The sequence below is a fragment of the Nelumbo nucifera genome, chromosome 1 (genome assembly GCF_055504915.1).
Source record: "Nelumbo nucifera cultivar China Antique chromosome 1, China Antique-T2T, whole genome shotgun sequence".
In the NCBI taxonomy this organism is placed as follows: Eukaryota; Viridiplantae; Streptophyta; class Magnoliopsida; order Proteales; family Nelumbonaceae; genus Nelumbo; species Nelumbo nucifera.
Window position 1 is genome coordinate 143027809 of NC_142649.1, and position 25357 is coordinate 143053165.

The 25357-nt window shown below is 39.6% G+C and overlaps 1 protein-coding gene across 3 annotated transcripts in view; it reads left to right on the top strand.

Annotated features, from left to right (window-relative positions):
- Positions 1-22693, top strand: part of TDP1 (tyrosyl-DNA phosphodiesterase-like protein) — a 129853-nt gene extending 107160 nt beyond the window's left edge. For 2 of the 3 annotated variants that reach the window (XM_010242623.3, XM_088894534.1), the window contains 6 exons: positions 7820-7923; positions 9720-9773; positions 9915-10005; positions 21666-21767; positions 22125-22278; positions 22403-22693. In XM_010242623.3, the coding sequence (XP_010240925.1) occupies positions 7820-7923; positions 9720-9773; positions 9915-10005; positions 21666-21767; positions 22125-22278; positions 22403-22470 (573 nt within the window). In that variant the 3' untranslated portion in view covers positions 22471-22693. The remainder of the gene's footprint in view (positions 1-7819; positions 7924-9719; positions 9774-9914; positions 10006-21665; positions 21768-22124; positions 22279-22402) is intronic. The other variant, XM_010242624.3, reaches the window with a different exon arrangement.
- The last annotated feature ends 2664 nt before the right edge of the window (positions 22694-25357 follow it).

Here is a 25357-nt window from a genome sequence, read left to right on the forward strand (position 1 = left end):
TCGGTTCTAGGTTAAAGTAGAGAAGAAGAAAAGAAAGAAGAAGAAGAAGAACCGAAGAGAAGAAGAAGGGTTCGGCCATTTTAGGAAGAAGAAAAATCAGTCCTCCCTAGCCGACCCACTTGTATTTATTTCAAACAATAGAGTTACAAGAAAGACCATATTGTCCCTCATGAAAGATGAGACACATAAATTAAACTTAAATAAAATAGACCTTTCACTCTCAAACAGATAAACCAAAATGACCAAAATACCCCTGATTTGTGTATTCTAACACCCTCAAATTCCTTGTCCCTTGCTAAAACTTTCCTTGTTCCTAAACTTATTGCCAACCTTATTACAATTGGCCAATTAGTTGATGAAGGTCACATTCTAACCTTTTCCTCTGATGGTTGTTTGATCCAGGACCAGTGCACTGGGAAGGTGAAAGGGAAGGGGCATAGAATGGGCAACTTGTTAGCTTTGGAGTTTGAGAAATCTCCATTAGCATCATCCTCTACTTATTTGAGTTCTTCTACATTGAGTCTTGTTTTGAGTTAGAGAAACTATGTTTGGGATTTGTGGCATAAACACTTAGTCTACCCAAATTTTGAAAAAATCTTAAATACTTATTTGGGTCTAGTTTTATTAAAACTAAAATTCCTTCTATGAAATCCTTTGATACATCTTGTGTTTCTTGTTATTTGAGTAAGAGTCATATTTTACCATTAACTCATCGAGTTGAACATGCTACTTCGCCTTTTGAAATTATTCATAGTGATGTTTGGACTTCTTCTGTTGTTTCTCGGATGGGACACAAGTATTTTGTGCTATTCATTGATGACTGTACCAAGTACACTTGGATCTACTTTCTCAAACACAAATAAGAAGTTTTTCCAACCTTTAGGTTGTTTCATAACATGGTTTGAGTTCGTTTCCGAGTGAATGTGAAAACCTTACGCTCAAACTCAAGGGGAGGATACAATGACGAAGAATTTTTGGCTTACCTGAAACATCATGGCATGAGTCCAACGATGCTACCCAAACACTCTTCAGCAAAATGGTGTGGCAAAAAGAAAGAATGGTTACATTCTTATTATTGTAAGGACTCTCCTACAAGAATCGCATGCGCCTCCCACATTTTGGGTTGAGGCCGCTAGCACTGCAGTATATTTAATCAATTGTATCCCATCTTTTGTGCTTGCTAACATTTCTCCTCATCAAAAGATGTTTGGATCCCCCCAGATCTTTCTCATGTTCATGCCTTTGGGTGTCTATGCTTTGTTCATCTTCCTCCTCGTGAACGTTCAAAGCTTTCAGCTCAATCTGTTATGTGTGCTTTTGTGAGGTATAGCCCTAACCACAAGGGATTCCTTTGTTATGCTCCCTTAGCACATTGTATTCGTATTTCTCAAAATGTGATTTTTCTTAAGCATATCTCCCTTTTTTCAAGATTTGCCAAGTTATTTTCACCCTCTGTTTCAGTTTTGTATGATTTTGAACCACAGGATACTCCATCCACTGTTGAGAAGGAACTTCTCGTATCCTCTCGCAAGCAAGTTCATGGTCCAGCTCCTACGCCTATGACCCCTCTTCCTCCTGGTCCGGATCCCTCGCCCATCACAAACAACTTTGTAGGTGATGCCCAGTTTTAGATTCCTCAATTATTCCTCTTGTACCTTTACGCCATTTTGCTCGTCTCTCTAGACCACCTGACCGCTATGGTTTTCCTTCAAACCATAGCTCCTTCCCTGCTGTTTTGACCTCTACAGATATTCCCCATTCTTACTAGCAGGCTAGTAGCAGACCTCAGTGGCAAGAAGCCATGGATGTAGACATTCAAGCCTTGCATGAGAATGGCACCTAGAACCTTGTCCCAACACCTTCAAATGGCTCTATTATTGGGAGCAAATGGGTATATTCCATCAAGCTGAAATCTGATGGGACTCTGAACCGTTACAAAGCCAGGCTTGTGGCACAAGGATATACGCAGGAGTATGGCATTGACTACGAAGAGACTTTTGCTCTAGTGGCCAAGATTACCATAGGCTATGTTCTTTTAGCCCTCTCTGCTGCTCACTCTTGGATGATCTTTCAAATGGATGTGAAAAATGCCTTTTTACATGGGTATCTAAAAGAAACAGTATATATGAAACCTCCTCCAGGGTACTATAGTGATCCCTCCCTCATCTGTCGGCTAAAGAAGTCCCTCTATAGGCTTAAGCAAGCCCCTCAAACTTGGTTTGAAAAATTTAGAGATGTTGTCGTTCAAGTCGGATATAGCCAAAGTGCATCGGACTACTCTCTCTTTGTTTGAAAAAGACCCTAGGGCCTTACCATTCTCTTACTATATGTGGATGACATATTGTTGACTGGAGATTATATAGAAGGAATCCAGGACCTCAAGTTTCTTCTCCACAGTTCCTTTCACATGAAAGGTCTCGGCTCTCTTAACTATTTCTTGGGACTTAAATTTCAACGGAGCTCCCGAGGTTATTTTGTCTACCAACACAAGTATGCCTCTGATCTTGTTAAGTTGGCCAACCTCACTGCTGATAAACAGGTTGATACTTCCTTGGAGCTGAATGTCAAATTATCCAAATCAGAAAGCTCCCTACTTCCTAATGCTTCCTTCTATCTGCAACTTGTAGGGTCTCTCATCTATCTGACCACGACTGGTCCTAACATCTCACATGCAGTTCAAGCTGTTAGTCAGTTTGTCTCTGCACCTCGTCAACCCCATTTGACTGCGGTGCATCGAATCATTCGCTATATTTGAGGCTCTTTATCACAAGGTCTTTTCTTCTCTTCATCTTCTTCTCTCCAACTGAAGGCCTATGCTGATGCAGATTGGGCTGGATGCCCCGACACATGCCACTCCACTACTGGGTGGTGTGTCTTCATGGGTGATTCTCTAATTTCATGGAAATCCAAGTCCTCTATGGAAGCAGAGTACAGGGCAATGTCATCTGTTTGTAGTGAAGTTGTTTGGCTTCAATCTTTATTTCAGGAGTTGGGTCATTCCTCTCCTACGCCCATTCCTCTGTATACGGATAACACTAGTGCTATTAAGATTGCCTCTGATCCTGTCTTTCATGAAAGGACAAAGCATATTGAGGTGGATTGCCACTTTATCCACGACTTGTTTCTTGCAAACTCTATCTCTCTCCCTCATGTTGCCTTTGATATGCAAGTTGCTGACATCTTCACAAAGGCCATGACGAGATCTAGACACTTATTTCTAGTAAGCAAACTGATGCTCATGCCTCTGCATCAGTTTGAGGGGGAGTGTGAAGAAACTCCCCGATGTACCATTTTATTGTAGTCCTTATTGTATTGTTTTCTCTTATTTATTATTATTTTCACTTCAGCCCTGCAAGGGCCTCTCTATAAATTCTCTAAATTGTGTTGCCCTACAAGGGCTTCTTTGTAATATCTTTAATTTTACTTTCTATCTAAAGGACCCTTGGGGTAGGGTCGAGTCATCCATTCTTCATCCCCAAAATTCTGTATTCTGCTCTAGGTCTATTGACACCTCCCAGGATCTTCAAACTCCTCACCTATATCACTACTCAACTTGTTATTTGGTTCCATTAGGTGTTTCAGCCGGTTTGGCACCTAACGATCCTCTCTCCTCCAAAAAATCAAGAACATATTTCCTCTAGCACAAATTAATACCATGCTTAGACCTTGCTACTTCTATCCCCAAGAAATATTTTAATTTACCAAGGTCCTTTGTTTGAAAGTGCTCCTGCAGAAAGCCTATCAATCCCTAATCTATCACTACCGGTAATGACAATATCATCTACATAGGGGTGAGCATTCGGTTTATTCGGTTAAAAACCGAACCGAATAAACCAAAATTTTTAAAACCGAAATAAAAAAAAAAATGAAAACCAAACCAAAACCGGATTACAATAAAAACGAAATAATCGAACCAAAATTTTCAGTTCGGTTTTTGGATATTTCGGTTAAAAATCGAATTTAATTAATATATATATAATATTATATTATAACCTATAATATATATATTATTATAATATATATTATGAAATTGAATTTCATTATAATACATTATATATTATATTAATAAATAAATATATAGCATATTATATATTAAATGTTATATATTATATATTATATATTACATATTATGTAATAAATAGTTAATTCGATTTTTTCGGTTAACCGAATTTCTAAATCTGAAAACCGAAACCGAAAACTGAAATTCCTAAAAACCGAATTAACCGAACCAAATTACCCAAAAACCGAAAAAACTGAAACCGAAATTTTCAATTCGGTATTTAGGTTTTAACCGAATATCACTCACCCCTACATCTACATATACCGCCAGTAAGATCTTCCCAGCATGTGGATCATAGCTGAATACGGAGTGATCAACCTGACATTGTTTCATACCAAACTTCTTTATTACTTCACTGAATCTACCAAACCATGCATGGGGGGACTGTTTAAGTCCATAAATGGCTTTCTTTAGTCTGCGCACCTTACCATGCTCCCCTTGAGCAACAAACCCCAGTGGTTGCTCCATATAGACCTCAAGGAGATCACCATGTAAAAAGGCATTCTTCATGTCAAGTTGAAATAGAGGCTAATCATACATAGCAGCTAGAGATATCAAAACACGAATGGAACCAATTTTAGCAACAGGAGAGAAGGTCTCCGTGTAATCAATACCATATGTTTGGGAATAGCCTTTGGCAACCAGTCGAGCTTTCAATCACTCTACACTACCATAAGGTAAATACTTAACAGTGTATGCCCACTTACAAACCACAGCATGCTTACCAAGAGGGAGTGTGGTGAGATCCCACGTGTGATTATGAGCCAAATCTAAGAGTTCTTCCATTGCATGGTGCCACCCTAGAGAGGCAAGGGCTTCTTGAACATCCATATGAACCAAAATAGAACCCCCGTCTTGAGATCCTAAAACACACAAGAAGAGGGATAAAAAGTTATGGAACAATTAAGTGACTTGGTTAATCTACTACCAAACATAAGGTTAAAGGGGAACTTGGGAACATATAAAATAGATGATAAAGACAAGGAGAGATCAACATCACCAACACCACAGATGGGAGATGTAGAACCATTAGCAAGAGTAACTGTTTGAGATGTGGAGGACGAGAAAGAGAAGAAAATACATTAGGAGTCCCAGACATATGGTCTGAGGCTCCGGAGTCAATGATCCAGTGTGAAGGCTTGGAAGCCAAGCAAGCCATACCTGAATGGGCAAGGGTAGTGGTGTTCTGTTGAGATGTCTGAAGGAACTGCTCATATACTACACGGGGTACACTCACCATCTCCTTCCCAGAAGCACTGGTAGATGTGGAGGGGATCGGGTCAATTTGCTGGCTTTCAGTAATTGTACCACTACCCTTAGTCATAGCATGGTTAGCCCAAGTATTGGGTGGACCACGTAAATCATAGCAGAAATTAACTCTGTGCCCCTCTAAACCACAGTGTGTACACTTCCTAGGGGCATTACTTCTTCCTTTACCACGACCTCCCCTGAGTCCCGACCTCCACTCCGGCCACCAGCACGGTTAAACATGGGACCACCACGGTTGCTTGGAAGTCCATGACCACCACCACCACCTCTATTTCCACGGCCTCCCCCTCTAGTCACCACAAAACCAGATTTGTGCAAGAGAGAAGAATGCTCTATAGACTCAATAGATGTCCTCCTAAGATGGGCAAAAACTTCTTCAAGCGAGGGAAGAGCAGACCCCCCCAGTATTTGTGCTCGGACAGGCTCATATTCAGCCTTCAAACCCACCAGAAACCTTGTCACATCAAGTTGCTCACGCTGTTGTTGTTGAATCTGAACATCCTGTGTCAGAGGATGATATACATTGAGCTCATTTCGGATATTCCTCAGACTTGCATTGTATTCCTCCAAGCTTTGACTGCCTTGCTTCAGATTAAAGTACTCTTGGTACAATTGATTCACCCTAGTTGTATTGTCTTGTCCGGAGTATAGTTTCTTAGCATGATCCCAAATTTCTTTAGTTGTATCTAGGAACATAAAGTTCACACTAATTTTTGGTTCCATGCTATTCCACAGCCATGTCATTATTTGTGCATCTTCCTGTTCCCAATCACTAAACCCCGGAGAATCAGAGGAGGGTTTCTCCTCTCTCACATGTTTTACCTTTTTCTTGGCCTTTAAAAACACCTCCACAAATTTTGCCCACGGCACATAATTCTCACCATTCAACTTAATAGATGTCATTTGAACATTTAGGTAATCTGGAGAAATCATGACACATGTTTTATTATCATTCCCATCTCCAAACGATGTCATCTTAACTAATTCACCTTCAAATATTCAGCACAACTTACGCACTTCCACAAAGCTTATCTCACTTTCAGCACCACCAACTTCTTCAAATACACATTGCACATCAAATACAAAAGCTGAAATCACTCAGTCATTAAATCAAACACCTGTACTGCACACTGCAAAACCATTCACACACCAAATACAAGGGCTGAAGTCACTCTGTCATTAAATCAAACACTTGTACTGCACACTGCAGAACCATTCACACACTAGATACAAGGGTTCACTTTCAACTATTCAGAATCATCCACACACCATTCAACACAGTACAACTACCACCACACCACTGTTGTTGTGAACTTCAGCAGTTGAAACACCCTACTTTCAGCACATATATGAGGTAAAAACAGAGGAGAACAAGGCTGATGTGCATACTAGTCACTCCAAACCTCCACAAAAAATAATTTTGAACCAAAACACAGCACTTACAGTCCACTATTTGGGCAAAAAACAGAACTGTTCATACCTGTCCACAAACAGCCCTCTTCGTATCACAGAATAGAGGGCATCTAGTACACAACCTCAACAACCACCACCACAGTAACTGAAGGCATACTCACCTCCAGAACCACAAAACGACTACTCCTTTTGGGCCCCTTGTCGAGCTTCCACTTAGGCTAGCAGAAAATCGAAGAAGGCTGAAATGGTTGGCGGCGAACCCAGGAAGAAGACAAACAGTAAGGAAAGAAAAAAAAATGAAAAGAGAACTAGGTTTTATGGCTCTGATACCATGTAAAATACCTATACGATTCTAGGTTAAAGTAGAGAAGAAGAGAAAGAAGAAGAAGAGAAGAAGAGGAAGAAGAAGGAGAAGGGTTCGGCCAGACTGAGAAAATCAGTCCACCTCTAGCCGACTCACTTGTACTTATCTCAAATAATATAGTTACAAGAAAGACCATATTGTCCCTCATAAGTGATGGGACACAACTTAAACTTAAACAAAATAGACCTTTCACTCTCAAATAGATAAACCCAAATGACCAAAATACCCTTGATTTGTGTATTCTAACACATATCAAATATAAACTCATTTATACTAATATATTTTTCCTATGTATTTAAAGAGTGGCCACTATGTGTGAAAAATGCCAAAGGTTAGGCTTGTATCTACCCCTCCCAAGACCCTAGATGGATGGGACTGACAATAGGTAATGGCCTATCTACTTAAGACTGTCTTAGAATTGCACTAGAATGGTTAACCAATCTGGGTTTTGTTTGCTATAAATACCCATGGAATTGGTCAAGTGGTTTTTTGTCACAAATTTGTTGGGCATAAAAAACTTTACTGTTGGGGAACATGTTGAGGTTTAAATTATATAATTTATTGGGAAACTGCAATCTTGCTTTCTTGGTAACTACTTTTGGCTTCTTCCTTTTATTTATTTATTTTATATATTGCATGTTAGAATCTTCAATTTCCTCTTAACTTCAATTTTTCTGGTCTCTTAGTGAAGAGATGTCTTGCTTCATTTTCAGGGTTATGCGGCTGGCAGTGCCATCCCAAGTCCACAGAAGAATGTGGAGAAAGAGTTCTTGAAAAAATATTGGGCAAGATGGAAAGCAAGCCATACTGGTCGCTGGTATTGTATTTATTATCTGTTGTATTCACCCTTTATTGAAAAGAATTTTCTTTGTAAGGGTTCCCATTGAAATTTTGATAGCCAAAACCATGATCTGGGGGCTGATAACAATGTCAAAAACTGAAAATATGCATCATAGTTCAAACTTCAAAGAAAATACAGAAATGGAACACAATGTATATGACATATGAAATGAGTAATTAGATTGGGGAAGACGATACATGTGAAGATTATGAAATATAAAGATTGACCAATAAGCTTACAGCTCGTAATAGGTGACCCATATTCTTATCCTAAACTGACTTGAAAAGCAATTTGAACTGCTAAATTTGTCAGTAAGGCTCATTTAAAAGTGTGGTGATGTGTATGGAATGCAATTCCTGTTGCATGTTGCTCCACTTTCTGGTTAAACTGATATGGCAACAAAGTGCTTCATTGCAATGCCCACCTTGCAATTTCTTTTCAATTTTCTCATAGTTGGGGTAAGGCTTTGTTAAGTTGCAGGCACATTATTGTCCAATTTATCAAATTCTTGTGAAAATTTAATTGTTCTTTTTGGCCCTAACCATTTAAGCATTTTTGTGCAGCAGTTTATGGAGAATAATTTATTTCAATTGAATGAATGATACTACTATGTCAATGCATTAAAATTAGAATGAAAAATCATATTTATAGTGGGTCAAAGGTATAGTTTAGTTGGATTTGAAATTGTTGGAAAATCTGAATTTGGAAAATAAGATGGGATCTTGGCTCTAATTGTTCTGAAATATAAAGTAAATGGGGTGATTGAGGGTTTGGGTGTTTCTCACAAAAGGTAAAAGTAAAGAAAGCTTAAGTAGAGAATACTATACTGGAAAGAAAGATGAAGTAGAGGATACTATACTAGAATTAGCATCAGCCAACTTCGGGAGCCAGAACCTAGAGAATTGAAGGAACATTTCAAATGGAGTTATGCATTGGCACCAGACCAAAATAATGACAAGAAAAAATTCAATCCTCATAAACTCTCAAAAGAATTTCATGGGGGTAACAACCAAGTATCTACTTTCTTCAACACTAAAGCTAGATAAGACAATTCCTTTGACTTCTTTTTATAAAAGGTCAGATCTTTGTAAATCCAGAATTAATAAGTTTTCAGGGTTTGCTAGATGTTTTATAGAATCAAATTTTATGGATACTAGATTGGAAATGTGGTCCCATGATCTGGTAATCCAGGCAGAAAGTTTTTTCCCATTAGCAAACTAAAATGGTTTAAACTCCTGGGCCTTAGGCTCTATGATAGGACTTCTTGGCATATCTGCAGATACAAATCTTTGGTCTCAATTTTCCCATATTTTCCCCTATCAATTTAGTCAAGATTAAATTTAACTAACTGAAAACCATTTAAAAATGGCATCCCATTTGAGTAGGTCTTACTCTTAAGTTTTTAATGAGTGCAGTCTTAGCAACACTCTCATTGCATATTTTGACGTAGAACTAAAAGCATTGATTGTTTAAAAGATTCTTATGTTTATGAATGTGTTTTTATTCATTTGCTGTTAAATTGTTCCTTTTGCTCTGTTTGTTTGCACAGTAAATCCACTAGTACAAATGCATGGGAGTGCAAATTCTGGTTCCCTTTTGCTTCAAGGTTTACTTCCTTTGCACTGCAAATTACCAAAACAAAGTAAAACCTGAAACAAAAGTAAACCAGAATTTGCTCTCAACTCATTTGCATTTCCTTCTGCACCACTGCAAATGACCCAAACAAGTATTACTGCAGATGATCCTTACTTTTTTATTTATGTGATTTTCAGTCGTGCAATGCCACATATAAAGACATTCACACGGTATAATGGGCAAAACCTAGCGTAAGAACTAATCTTAGATCCATTAAGCATTTGTTGATGAATTTTGATATGCTAATCATCTTTCCAAGCAGTTTTTCCTCTTCTATATTCTTACTCAAATTTATGCTAGTTTTGGGGCTCTAATTCCACTTTTTGGAACAGTTGGTTCCTACTGACTTCAGCAAACCTCAGCAAAGCTGCTTGGGGTGCACTTCAGAAGAATAATTCCCAACTTATGATCCGTTCCTATGAAGTATGCTCCTCAGAATTATATATTTCCACGTTTAGTTTTTGTACATGTTTAGCCTCTTCTGTGTCAAATTTTGGTTTCGTCTCAATGTATGTTGTATGGTTATGTATTTGATTCCAAAATAATAGGGTTCAGTGTAGTTGAACACAATATAAACAACTGAATATGTTAGATTGTTGGGGTGTGCATTTTCAGTACCAACACTTTCTTTTCTATTTGTAAAGGAAAATAGTACAATACAAGAGAAAAGAATGAAAGGAAAGAAACATTCTTAACAAAACCTGAAAGAGACAAAGGATCCAAAAAAGGGCTAAGAAATAATTAAACACAACCCAAGCAATTACATCTAACTGAAGAAAACTTAAAATGGATTTAAATTTAGCTGCTATGTGCATGGCAGGGTGACATTGGCACACAATCCTAGGTGACTAGCTGCTTCAAGTTGTAAATGTGGTAAAAGCTTGAAGGTGCTTTAATTTTGCATTTCCACAAATTGAAAGAAACAATGCAGAGGAGAGGAGTAAGGATAGAAAACCATGGAAACAAAGGAGAATAGCAAGTAGTGTCACATTACGCAACCCACCTCAGAATTGGAGTCTTACCAGCCTAGAGGATGGGGATGATAGAGTTTCACTATCAAGGAGAAGATTCTCACTTTTCAAACAATAACAAAGTTCCAAAGTTCAAATTACCAAAGATTAGAAAGATCAAGGTTAAACTTCTGTTGAGTTGGTCCGAGTTGTTTTTTATTTAGTTAGGAAGTTGTTGGGCTTTAGGCCCATTAGTTTATGTTTTTTTAAGTTGTGACTGTTCAGCTATATTAGTAGCCGCCCTTGGGCATCCTTGTAATATCTCATCCTTTAAGTTAAGTATAAATATAATGAGAGGTAGACGGCTAGGGTAATTTTACAATCCTGGTTGACTTCCTACTCTTTTCTTCTTCTCCTTTCTTCTCTACTGCTGAAATCTTCATCTTCCCCCTCTTTCCTTTCACAAGAAACTCGACTAAATCTGCAATTAATGATTTCTACTTGGTATCAGAGCGGGCCGAAGGTTCCTTGAAGTTGTTCTCTCATGCAGCCCTAGATCGGCTGACTGCATGGTGATTTAAGAGGGCTGATCGAAGCTCTCAAGTAAGCCCAGTTTTTGGATTTTTTTTGGTGGATTTGTGTGCCCTGTAGCTGGTCTAGGGTTTCTCATCAAAATCAGGAAAAACTGGAGAAAGGGGAAGAGTCTTGTTTCTGTTGGACTCTTCAATTTTGACCTAGGAAGTGGCGCCCTAATTTTTTAGGGTTCCTTGGAGTTTTTTGTAAGGGGCGATTCAAGTCCTGCCTGATCTGGAGGCTTCTAGAGAGAGCGGCTGCCTCTTCTCTCTCTCTTCTCCCATCCTACAGAAAAGGAATCTTTTGTGGGAAGAAAGTCTAGGACACCAGAAAGGTGTTGTTGGTTCCAAAAAGTGTTTTGTTTGATCTTGTTGCAAATTTCAGTTATTTTCTTTACATTTTTTGAGAAGCATGGAGGACCACGGAGTTGAAAATAAGCCCGGGAGTGAAATGGGACCAGTGGGAGGAGGTGTTGGAGACCCTTTCGGGGCTAGGACCATTACTATAGTTAGGTTGGATGGTGCAAATTACTTAGAATGGTCACAATCTGCAAAGATGGCCATTGGTGCTCGTGGGAAATTAGGGTATATCACTAGTGAAGAGGTGAAACCCGAAACTAGCAACTCCCGGTGGGTACAGGAGAATTATATGGTGATGACTTGGTTGTGTAATTCCATGTTGCCCCATATAAGTAAAATTTTTTTATGGGCAAATACAGCTAAGGAAATATGGGATGGGGTTGCAGAAACCTATTCACAGAGGGAGAATGTTGCTAGGGCTTATCAGTTGAGAAATCAGATTATTTCTACAAGGCAGGGAGATAGACCTGTTGCAGCCTATTTTTCAACCCTTAAAACCCTGTGGCAGGAGATTGACCATTTAGAGACATTTGCTTGGGAAACCACTAAGGATGCAGCTACCTATCAGAAACATCTAGAGAAGTATAGGGTGTTTGAATTTCTTGCTGGCCTTAATCCTGAGTATGATATTGCACGACATCACCTTCTTTCCAGGGATAATCTTACTCTCTCCCAAGCATATGCCTTTGTGTCAGGGGAGGAGTGCAAGAGAGATGTGATGATGAAAAACATTATTCTTGATCAGTCTGCCATGGTAAGTGTTGTGAAACCTAAACAAAGTGGAGATCGGGGTGGTAGTGAAATCAAGAAGGAAGATAAAAGAGATTTGATCTGTGACTACTGTAAGAAGCCTAAACACACAAGAGATACTTGTTGGAAGCTTCACCCACATCTTGTGCCGACTAGATTGAAAAATAAGAAGGGAAATGCACACATGGCAGTTACTGGTGACATTCCGGGCCCTCCTACTACAGCTGCTCTGGAGTCTGTTGCAGCTGCTGCAGTAAGGGCCGAACTTGAGAGGTATGGGCTACTTCTGAACCAGCGGGATACAGCCAGTTCCAGTTCAGCCACAAGCGGACAGCAAGGTACAGGTGGCACTGGTGGAGTCCACTCTACTTCTTTTGCTCACACAGGTAGTTCACACGTCACTGCAAATTATGTTTCTACTGCAGGTAAGGAGGGACCTCCTTGGATTATAGATTTTGGAGCCTCAGAGCACATGACCCAGATCTCTACTATTTTTTCAACTTACCAGCTCTGTTCTGGCAGAGATAGGGTCTCCACAGCTGATGGATCCCATGTTCCTATTGTTGGGAAGGGATCTATCAAGATTAGTGATTCTATTTCTCTACCCTCTGTCCTTCATGTTCCCAGATTGAGCACTAATTTGTTATCTGTTAGTAGTTTGACTAAGAACTTGAACTGCTTAGTAATTTTTTCTCCTGGTCATTGTATTTTGCAGGATCTGGATTCAAAGAGGACGATTGGGAGTGATCGTAAAGTGAATGGAATCTACCTCCCGGATGTACTTCCTCCTCATCAGAGCCATCATGACAGCAGGGATAGTGAGTCAGGGTCTGTGGGTCAAATTATGCTTTGGCATAATCGTTTGGGCCATTTACCTTTTTCTTCTTTGAGTTTTTTGTTTCCAAAACTTTTTGAGTCTGTTAGTTTGTCAAGTCTAGAGTGTGAAGGTTGTTAACTTGGAAAGCATTGTAGACATTCATTTAAACCTAGTAATAAAAGATGTTCTTCTTCTTTTGATGTTATTCATTCGGATGTGTGGGGCCCTTACCATGTTCCTAGTAATAAAAGATGTTTTTCTCTTATTTATGGATGATTTCTCACGATACTCTTGGATTTACCTAATGAGATCCCGTGATGAAGTACCATCCTTGGGGAGGCAATTTCATCAGATGGTACTAACACAGTTTGGAACAAGAATAAAGGTGTCCAGATCAGACTAAAAGAATGGTAGGATCCATCTAATGGACGCCATGAAGGTTGCGGAATGGGTGGGCGAATTTCAAAAATTTTCCTACCTTCTTCCAATTGGGAATCATATTCCCTAAATTTAGAATACAATATTCAAGGATCCTACTTGAACCATAATCGAACCAGATCTGAACCAAAAGGAAAAGGGAGGAATTATACTTGATCCAGAGAAGCAGTATCTCCCAAAGTTGGTGTTCACGCCCAAAGATGACACCAAGATCCGCTCCTGCTGAAGATGACACAGCTGTATGTGGAACGGAACCAGCAGAGTGTGTCCTACACACTGGATCCTTCGCAAGAATCCTCTGGAAACTCTGAGCACCGAATCTTTTTCAGTCTTTTTTGCAAGACTGATGTCAAGAATTGATTTCTTGATTTCTTTCTACTGCAAAGATCAAATCTTGCCAGAAGGAATGGCGGCGACTGGAGGAGAACTCCTGGGACGAAGATGGCTGAATTGCTTCTTTTCTCTCTGGAGTGTGAATGAGATCTAATCTCAATTCGCGGGATTCTTTCTTGCTTACAACCCTTGGTTCGAAATCTAATCATTTTTCTCTTAGGGTTTCTCCTCCTTTCTTTTTGATTAAGAAACCCCTAATTAGGAGTTATCCCAATCCAAATCAGTATTTGGATAGGGGATGATCTTAATCCTATCTGCAGATTAAGTTAGCTTACTCCTGATCTTATTAGGAGGTTACCAGATTCAAATCTGATTTAATTTGGTCTCCCAGAGTGGATAAGGTTAAAAGGCCCTATCCTTTTGCTAACATTAATCTCAGATCCGCCCCATAGATGGGTGATCATATCAGCCCAGCTCGAAATAGGCTTTTGGCCCATTAAATGTTCAGTGCTTAACTAGTTTCCAATTTGTTGCCCAGTTGGGCTTCTTTGCATGGCGTGGGACCCAAGCATTGATCTACACACCAGCCACATGGGTTCGGCCCAGCCTTTATTACAAGGCCCAGCCGAATTCACTGAAAAACTCAGTAAACCCCTGAGCCCATCACATGGACCCTATGGGCCCAACACTTACATTAAGTGGTCCCTGGGCCAAGCCATCTTATAAAAACCCAGGGACTGTGGGCAGGTGCAAGATTAGCCCATCAGGTACTATCCTAAATGGTCTTACACTTAACCTCCCAGCCCTTAATGATCAAGCACTGCCCAACAAGAGAGGACCTCTCCCTCGGCTGCAAGGAACAGTGCCGCACTCTCTACTCACATGGATCTCAGGAATTAAAACCATTTGCAAACATTTTGAAACCGTACATATACATATATATATATATATATATATTAATTTTGCAAAACAAAATTCCAACGATTGAAATCAACTGCCGGCAGTTTGGTTTCCATCAGAGAGAGTGCATTCCCGATCATTACGTTTGTCCGACAAAGGGGTTGATCCTGTCACTATGATCACCCACTCAGATGAATTCTCAGACTGTCCCAACATACCCTCAGGTTTTGATCCCCACTAAGGATCTCACTGATTGGCATATCAAAGACAGCCCGATCCGACACCTAGTGAAGTGTCATAATCGAGTCTAGGGGTCAGGTGTAACTTTCCAGTTTTGCCCATCTGTCTCCAAGGTCCAGGGCAACACTGGAAATCTGGTCCAGTTCAAAGATTCGAGTAATCCCATACTGCATGTGCCTTGGGTCTTACCCTGGTGGCCGAGACAGGCCATCCCAACACTTGGTGGCACACCAGTATCAGCCTTGGCAGGATAAATCTCTCAGACTTATCCAATGGCTGTGAACATTTAAAACTAACACGAGTCTCTATAAGTGTCCAGTTTTAGGGTCTTACAAAGAATTATTCCAAACAACATGAATCAAACATGCACTTTATTTATTTACACTAAATGTCAAAAGTACATCAAATCGGATTGAAGGTAAGGGCATACAAAACTGTCTAACACCGACAATGCTAGGGAATATTTTGAAAGACACCTTGCCTCATATCTGTTAGAATATGGTGTTGTCCATCAGAGCAGTTGTCCCTACAGTCCACAACAGAATGGTGTTGCAGAAAGGAAGAACAGACACATTGTTGAGATTGCAAGAAGCATGATGATCACATCTACAGTTCCAGTTCGGTTTTGGGGTGATGCAGTTCTCACAGCAGTATATCTGATTAACAGGGTGCCCTCTCGTATACTTGGATTCAGCACCCCATTCAGTCTCCTTTTTCCTCAGGGGGAGATGTTTCATATTCCTCTCAGGGTGTTTGGGTGTGTCTGCTTTGCACATATCCTTGGTCCTCACCGCTCGAAGCTTGATCCCAAGGCAAAGAAGTGTGTCTTCCTTGGATATGCAGAGAATCAGAAAGGGTACTACTACTATGATCCAGTCTCTGGGAGCCAGTATGTTACCATGGATGTCACCTTTTTTGAATCCACATACTTCTTCTCAAAGAATCCTTCTCAGGGGGAGTGTTTTGGGGAAGTGAGTCAGCAGTCTATTCCTCTCCCAGTTCCAGTTCCTGTGTCTACTCCTGTGCTTGACCACCACCCTGTGTCACCTACCTTGCAACCTCCTTTGCGTTCTGCTTCTCATCATTACTTATGACAAAGACTTCACAAGGAGGTTGATTCCACTACAGCAGAACTCACATCACTTCCTATGGATTCCTTGGAGACTCCAGATTCGGCTGACATGGATTCAGGTATTCCTCTTGGTCCCGCTACTGTTTCAGTTCCCATTGATTCTACTAACACTGTTACAAATAACCTTGATCTCCCTATTGCTCTCAAAAAAGGGAAGAGAAAGTGTACCGCTCATTGTATTTCACAGTACTTATCCTATAGTGGACTTTCTCCTTCCTACCGTGCTTTTCTTTCCTCTCTTGATTCAGTGTCTATACCCAAGGGTGTTAGTGAGGCTCTCTCCAAACCTGAGTGGAAGACAGCTATGCAGGAAGAGATGACAACTTTGATTAAGAATCAGACATGGGACATTCTGGATCTACCAGAAGGCAAGGAGATAGTTGGATGCAGATGGGTTTACACAGTAAAATATAAGGCAGATGGAAGTATAGAAAGGTACAAGGCAAGACTTGTTGCAAAAGGGTACACAGAGACCTATGGCATTGATTACTTAGAGACCTTTGCACCAGTTGCAAAGATGACCTCTGTTCGGATACTTCTTTCTCTTGTTGCCTCATACTCTTGGCCCTTGTTTCAACTTGATGTGAAGAATGCTTTCCTAAATGGGGATCTTCAAGAAGTGTATATGGATCTTCCTGTTGGCTTTTACAATGATACTGAAAAGGGAAAGGTATGCAGGCTTAAGAAGTCACTTTATGGCTTATCTCCCAGAGCATGGTTTGACAGATTCAGAACGGCCTTGATTGCTTTTGGCTACACTTAGACTCAATCCGATCACACCTTGTTTGTGAAGCGAAGGGGATCTTTGGTGTCAGTCCTAATTGTTTATGTGGATGATATTGTTGTCACCGGGAATGATTTGAGTGAGATTGATGGTCTGAAAAGGAACCTACATAAAGAATTTGAAATTAAGGATCTTGGAGAACTGAGATACTTCTTAGGCATTGAAGTTGCAAGATCAAAACATGAATTTTTATCTCTCAAAGGAAGTATGTCTTGGATCTTCTTCAAGAGACAGGGAAGCTTGGAACAAAGGCAATCAGCACCCCTATTGATCATAACCATAAAATCAATGCATCAGAAGGTGAACCAATAAAGGACATTGGGAGATATCAAAGACTTGTGGGTCGGCTGCTATACTTGTGTATGACAAGACCAGACATTTCCTATGCAGTAAGTGTAGTAAGTCAATACATGCATGCTCCACGAGTCCAGCATTGGGAGGCAGTTGACAGGATTCTTGCTTATCTGAAGGGACACCTGAAAGGGATGGTAGAATCCATCATATGGACGCCAAAACAGATGCGGAATGGGTGGGCGAATTTCAAAAATTTTCTACCTACCTTTCAACTGGGAATCACATTCCCTAATTTTAGAATCAAGATTCAAGGATCCTACTTGAACCAGAACCGAACCAGATCTGAACCAAAAAGTAAAGGGAGTAATTATACCTGATCCAGAGAAATAATATCTCCCAAAGTTGGTGTTCATGCCCAAAGAAGGCACCAAGATCTGCTCCTGCTAAAGATGACACAACAACTATGGAACAGAACCAGCAGGGTGCGTCCTACACACTGAATCCTTCACAAGAATCCTTTGGATGACAATGAGCACCAAACCGAATTAGCTTTTCAACAAAGACTGATATCAAGAACTTTTCTTGATCTTTCTCTGACAGAGAAAAACGAACTATGACAGATGGTGGCGGCTGCAACTGGAGGAAACTAAGAAGAAGGTGGCGAACTGCTTTTCTTCTCTAGAGTTTCTGAGATTCTATCTCACAAAACTGCAGGATGTATGTTCTGTGTTCCTAGGGTTTGAATTCTTGTAATTCGAATTAGGGTTTCTTCCAGTTGCTTAATGATTAAGAAAAAGATCTCTTGATCATATCAGGAGTTGCCTTTATCCAAATCTGTATTTGGATTAGAACTCTTCTTAATCTTATCTACAGATTAGATAAGCTTTTTGGGCTCATCCTAATCTCAGATCCGCCCCTTAATAGTGATTGATCAAATCAGCCTAGTTCGAAATGGGCTTTAGGCCCAATAAGGTTATGTGCTCAAATGTCTTCCAAACTGTTGCCCAGTTGAGCTTCTTTGTATGGCGTGGGACCCAAGCATTAATCTACACACTAGCCAAATGGGTTCGGCTCAGCCTCTGTTACAAGGCCTGGCCGAATTCACTAGAGAGTCCAGTGAACCCCTTGAGCCCATCACATGGACCCTATGGGCCCAACACTTACACTAAGTGGTCCCTAGGCCAAGCCATCTTATAAAAAACCCAGGGACTGTGGGTAGGTGCAAGATTAGCCCATCAGGTATCATCCCAAAAGGCCTTACACTTAACCTCTCAGCCCATAATGATCAAGCACTGCCCGACAAGAGAGGACCTCTCCCTCGGCTGCAAGGAACAATGTTGCACTCTCTACTTACATGGATCCCGGGAATTAAAACCATTTGCAAACATTTTGAAACCACACTTAAATATATATCATATATATAAATTTTGCAAAACAAAATTCCAACGATTGAAATCAACTGCCGGCAGTTTGGTTTCCATCAGAGAGAGTGCATCCCCGATCATTACCTTTGTCCGACAAAGGGGCTGATCCCGTCACTATGATCACCCACTCAGATGAATTCTCAGACTGTCCCAACATACCCAGGTATTGACCCCCGCTAAGGATCTCACTGATTGGCATATCAAAGACAGCCCAATCCGACACCTAGTGCAGTACCATAATCGGGTCTAGGGGTCAGGTGTAACTTTCCAATTTTGCCCATCAATCTCCAAGGTCCAGGGCAATACTAGAAATTTGGTCTGGTTCAAGGGTTCAAGTAATCCTACACTGCATGTGCCTTGGGTCTCACCCTAGCGGCTGAGACAAGCCACCCCAACAGTTGGCAGCACACCAGTGTCAGCCTTGGCAGGATAAATCTCCCCAGACTTATCCAATGGCTGTGAACATTTAAAACCAACACAAGTCTCATTAAGTGTCCAGTTTTAGGGTCTTACACACAAGTATACCACACAACATGAATCAAACATGTACTTCATTTATTTACATTAAATATCAAAAGTACATCAAAACTGATTGAAGCTAAGGGCATACAAAAACTGTCCAACAACACCCGGGCAGAGGCATATTGTTTACTGATCATGGACAGTTGAAACTAGAGGCTTATACAGATGCAGATTGGGCAGGATGCCTTGATGATAGGAGATCAACTTCAGGAGTGTGCACCCTTGTTGGGGGTAACCTTGTCTCATGGAAGAGTAAGAAATAAACAGTGGTGGCAAGATCAAGTGCTGAAGCCGAATACAGGGCCATGGCACATGGAGTTTCAGAACTTCTCTGGATCCGTTCCCTGTTAGAAGAAATTGGTGTACAGGCAGAAGAACCTATGATGCTATACTGTGATTACCAGGCAGAAATTAACATTGCCCATAACCCAGTCCAGCATGACCGAACTAAGCACATTGAAGTGGATAGACATTTTATCAGAGAAAGGGTAACTTCTGGAAAAGTTTGTCTTCCATACATTGCTTCTGATCTGCAGCTCGCTGATGTTCTCACAAAAGGTGTTGCAAAGAACAAGCTGGAGCATGATCTACGCAAGTTGGGAATGTGTGACATTTACTCCCAACTTGAGGGGGAGTGTTGAGTTGGTCCGAGTTGTTTTTTATTTAGTTAGGAAGTTGTTGGGCTTTAGGCCCATTAGTTTATGTTTTTTTAAGTTGTGATTGTTCAGCTATATTAGTAGCCGCCCTACCAAGGGAATCCTTGTAATATCTCATCATTTAAGTTAAGTATAAATATAATGAGAGGTAGGCGGATAGGGTTAATTTTACAATCCTGGTTGACTTCCTACTCTTTTCTTCTTCTCCTTTCTTCTCTACTGCTGAAATCTTCATCTTCCCCCTCTTTCCTTTCACAAGAAACTCGACTAAATCTGCAATTAGTGATTTCTATTACTTCCTTTTATGGGAAAAGATTGGCTTGTCTTGCAAAGCAAGAAAACAAAATTACAACAATTCTATTCCATCCTTGTCCCTTTGGAATCTACTTTGGAAGGTTTACAATCTAGTGTCTTCTTCCTTGTGCCTGCTGAACTCGGGTTGGTATGGACTTGCATATGGACCAAGAGTAAATAGGCTTCCATTGAGCAAAGCTACTATAGTTGTGGGGCATTTAGGCACTTTGGTAGCCAAGTGGATATGGGCTTAAGGCCCCAAGAGCAAGGCCCACTGATGCTGCACCACAAGATCTTCAGCAAGAGCAAGAGAATTCATCACCATGGGTCTAGTTGAGCCTGATGATGGATAACTGGTATACTTGATGAAATGAGAAAAGCAGCTTTTTTCACCCATCCAATCACAACTTTTCATGCTAACCCTCTTGTACTCGAACAAGCAAAATTTAAGTATAAATGTATAATCATGATTTACTCTCATGATAATTTGCAAGCTTTCAGTTACTACTGTCATAATATAAACCAATAATTATTAGTTAATACTTTTCCTTTCTGAGAATTTTGTTTGGAAATATAACATATTACATCAATTTATATTCTTGTTATTAGCATATAATAAAACTTGATATCATTGATACTATTTCTTCCATAGTATGAAATGAGCTTTTTCTTCTACACCATAAAATGTTAATGACTTACAGAATAGAGGATCAGCCAAAACCAACAACTGTTTGCCATCTTAGATTCTTATTTTTATTTTAATGATCAATGCAAGGCTGTCTACAAGTGTATGTTGTGGATCAAGGCAGCAATGAATTCTATGGCGAAAAGCTTTATTGTTATATTTGATTAGCTAAGTAACTTGGTATTTTATAAATAATATCAACCTTGGAGCTCTCTATGCTGAAAAAGAGTTGGGTCCAAAAACAGACTATATTGCATCTTTCTGATAATTATCTTACGAGGCATGCTACCATGTGTCATGTATGGTTTGTCAGTAAATTTCATGACAGTGCAGAGTGCAGACACGGTATGATGCCTGTCTGCTTTGTCCATTAGTGTCAGATGTCGTGGGTCCCATATATTTGCAGTGGGTTGAAGTTAGCTGCTACTCTTTGCAAAGCCTGCTAGAATTCAACATCTTTTTATTCTTTAACTTAAGAATTAAATTTTGGCATGTTTTCTGTGCGTGAAAGCCTATAGGATATCTGCATGCACCTTGAGAAAGCTATGGTCGTTCTTTTTTGCTCAAAATAGCTGCGGTTAACATCTTTTCTTACCAGAGCACAGATGATATTCACTTAACTGCAAACTTTATCTAAAATTCACTTCACTTTTCAATGTGGCAGCAGAACTCAGTTATTGCAAGTTTAAGATAAAAGGTTTCTCTATTGACATTCTATAGCCTTTTCTGCCACGAATGTCCATCACTTATCTAAAGACGGTCTAGAAAATTTGTTGGATGGTTACATTTCCTCTTCATCTGAGGATACTAAACCATGCCATATGGCCTCTTTGGGGTTCTTTCCAAGATCTATTCTGTTGCAAGAAGTACTTGATGCATCCATTCTTTTCTTTCCTGCACTTAATGTTTAATAAGAATGTTTTTACCTAAAGGTGTTTTCCCAACCTATTCAGCTAGGGGTGCTATTCTTGCCATCTGTCAGCAAAGATCATTACTGTGGATTTTCTTGTACAGATAATGGAGATACCATCAAGGTAAACAACTATAACCTTCACCTCCTACAACATTGGAAAATCATTTCATTTTTTTCTTTGAAGCACTTGCGTATCCTGAAACAAAATCATTGGAAAATCATTTTTTTCTTTCAGAAACCTTGTTTGTAGCTTTGTCATGTCTTAGATGATTTGTTCAAGTGCTACGAGGAACAAAAATTCCAAATGCTATGTGCAACAAAATAAAATTAATTTCCGGATGATCTTCTAACTTAGCACTGGTGTTTTAGTATCAAGGTGTTAGTTAACGAGAATCCCCAGCTTATGGCTTATGTGAATTTCAGACTCACGAGATTATGTTTTGTTTTGCTTTGTCCACGTTCTGCTCTTTGGGTCCAGGATCTCCATAAATCCTCCGAAACTAATACCCAAGGACACAGAACAAAATTAGTGACTCTGCGTTGGCAAGGAAACCAAAGTTCAAATTCTTCATCTGAAGTAATTCAATTACCCGTGCCATATGAACTTCCTCCACAACCCTACTCACCTGAAGGTATTTTTTGGTTATTTCCAGTTCTTTTGTATTAATTCTTTGACTGTCATGAATCTTATGATTGGTTTTTGTTCCTCTAGCGTCCTTTTTAACTTTTTGTTCCCCGTCTCTGGCCCTTTTTCAGACGTGCCTTGGTCATGGGACAGGCGATATTACAAGAAAGATGTTTACGGTCAAGTGTGGCCACGATAGGTTTAGCTCTATTCCGTGTTCAAGCGTTGCCACCCACAACAAAACCGAAAATAGATTTAGCTCTAGTCAGTGAAAAATGTATTCCAGTTTTCAGTAGCAGAGCTTAGAATCTTTGTAATTCCTTTATTCTCCAAAAATTGTTTCTTTTGATGTTAAGAAGAAAACGATTTTTATTTTTATTTTTATAGAAAGCCCCAACGCCGATTCCATTTTTCCATCAAAAGATCACGTCTCATTTAGAAACAATGACCTATCAAAATGAGGTGGCGAAGACCATTGTTTTACGGTATCTACATGCAAAAGAAACTTGTTCGTAAGCTGCCTTAATACATAAACGAGATGCATGAGTATAGGATTTATCAAAACTGAAAAGTAATGATAATCTCTCTAGTCTTCAGCAGAGTTTACATCTGCCCCCCAACTGAACGTGCCCCAAAAATGTCCCACATGCACATCTTAGTGTGCGTGCATTGAGAACATATCCTGGGAGATAATCTAAATACACGGTTAGGATGTGCTGTGGGACGTTTTTGGGACGCATTCTGTGGGGGGCAGATGTGACTTCTCTTCAACAAGAGATGCAATATGCCACAGAGCCTTGAGTTCGTTAGAGGAAAGTAATTTGATGACCCTTGCTGCAACACTCTTTAAGCAAAATGAGATTCATCTTCATATCCTTAGCCGAGCAGTCTTTCAAGAACCACCACAATTGAACATCAGGATTCACGAAGAGGTAATCCATTTATTTACTAAATTTCAAATATAGTTTAAGGAGTCGTGTCCGGTTACAACTTGAAAGTAATTAAATCGAAAATTGTTGGTTAATATAGGACTGAATCCACTGTTTGCATTGGAAAAAATCCAGTATTGTTCAGCACATGCATCCTCCTACTAATCCAGTAAGGAATGGTTAATATTCTAATGTATCTTAGACAGGATTGGACTACAGCAGGCAGAAACATGTCAGTGAATAAAGATAATTTTGTTAGGAGGTCTAACAGCTGAGGAAAATCTGGCAAAGGGACTTGGTAGTTGAGTGGCCCGTGCAAGAGAAAGTGGCCAGAGCTAAGGAAAATATATGGATAAACATTTCAAGATGATCTGCAGTGAATTTGCAAATGGAAAAAGAGGACTGGGGAGTGGAGAGAGAGAGAGAGAGGACTGGGGACTGGGGAGGAAAATAAATTATAAATTACTAATTTTTTTTCTCTATGGTCATTGAAGCCAATGCAAGTAATCGCATTATATGGTAAAGAAGATAAGGTAGCTCTAATCAAAAGGCCAAAGTTATAGAAACCCTAATTTCATATAGTACATTTACAATCCTATGATGCTACAAGTATGAAAAAGAAGGGATATACCTATTCTTTTCTACAATCCTAATAAATAATTTTACTGGAGAAATTGGGTGCAAAATTTCATTTGAGGCCTGGACAACATTTTGGTACTGGTCCTACAGGATCTTTTTCTTCTCACAATACCCATGTCGATGGGGGAGCTTTTTCATAAGATATAGTAGGGATCAATGGTAAGACTTTAAAACCATCGTTGAACTGGACAGTCAAACTGGTCAGCTCAGAAATCGGCCAGGGTACTGGTCTCGTTTCAACCCCGAACTATTATTTTTCCAAAAAAATTGTAAAATTAGGCGGTTGAATCATCAACCTGTTTGACCTAGACAATGGTTTTTGAGTCAATTTTTATTTTTTATGTTTTTTTAAAAAACATTGTGTTGATTCATTGGGGTTGGATGGTTGAACCACTGACCCATGCAATAGTTTTTAAAATATTATGAGCTACCTTTTAAAGCAGTTCTAATTCCAGACCTTTTTTCAAAACATTGATGACAACACACACAATCTATGCTGCATCTGCTATACCATGCCGCAAAAGACATGAATCAATTACATCTTTGGTTCATATTATGTGAAAGTACACTTGTGAAAAGTGAACCAATGAAAAGTGAGATGATTCTAACATGATTGGTTGAGATCTGGATTTAATGTGGCAATGAATTTATCATAGTTGAATTCTATAGATAGATAGATAGATAGAAAGATAGATAGATATAATTCACTGGCCCTCTCCTTGATCCCTTTCCCCTTTTCCACATGCTCCTTAACTCTCTCTTTCTTCCTTTTCTCCTTTCTAGCCCTCTCTTTAGTGCCATGTTAGCGCCTTCCTTTTTTCCTTCTCTATCCCCTTTCATTATATTTTTAAGAAATGAAACCTGTCAAAATGGGGAATTTTCCAATATCAAAAGTCTTAACTTTTTTAAGTCATAAGAAGTTTTTTACATCTGGAAGGTACAGAGCGAAATAGATCTTCCATCCAATTTATACCAGGTATGGCCAATCTGTGTTTTCTATTCCTTTATCACAAAGAACTTTGAACAGGGTCACACTCATTTCAAAATTTTTTATTCATTGGGCTGGCTGCCTGGCTTCATGTTGGAAATCAGATTCTGAGAGAGCAGCCAGCATCCACAAAAGGGTGTCAATTGGACCAGATTTGGTCTAATCTAATCCATTCCAATATGAGTCCATTACAAATGGACCAGGTCCAATCCAATCCGGTGAAGACTTTGGACCATTTTGGACCAGTCCAATTCAATGTTTGGACTGTCCAATCTGTTTAAATTGGTTTTAATTTAGATTTGTTCCAATCAAAACCTAGTCCATTGACACCTGTATTCTTATCTTTTATCAATGGACTAGATATTGGTACAATTTGACCTAATCCAATATAAATCCATTATAATTGGATCAAGTCCAATCTAATCCAATAAGACTGGACTTGTTCAATTCAATATCTCTTATTGGCCCGTTCAATCCATTCAAATTGATTTTGATTTGAATGGGTCCAATTCAAAACCAGTCCATTGACA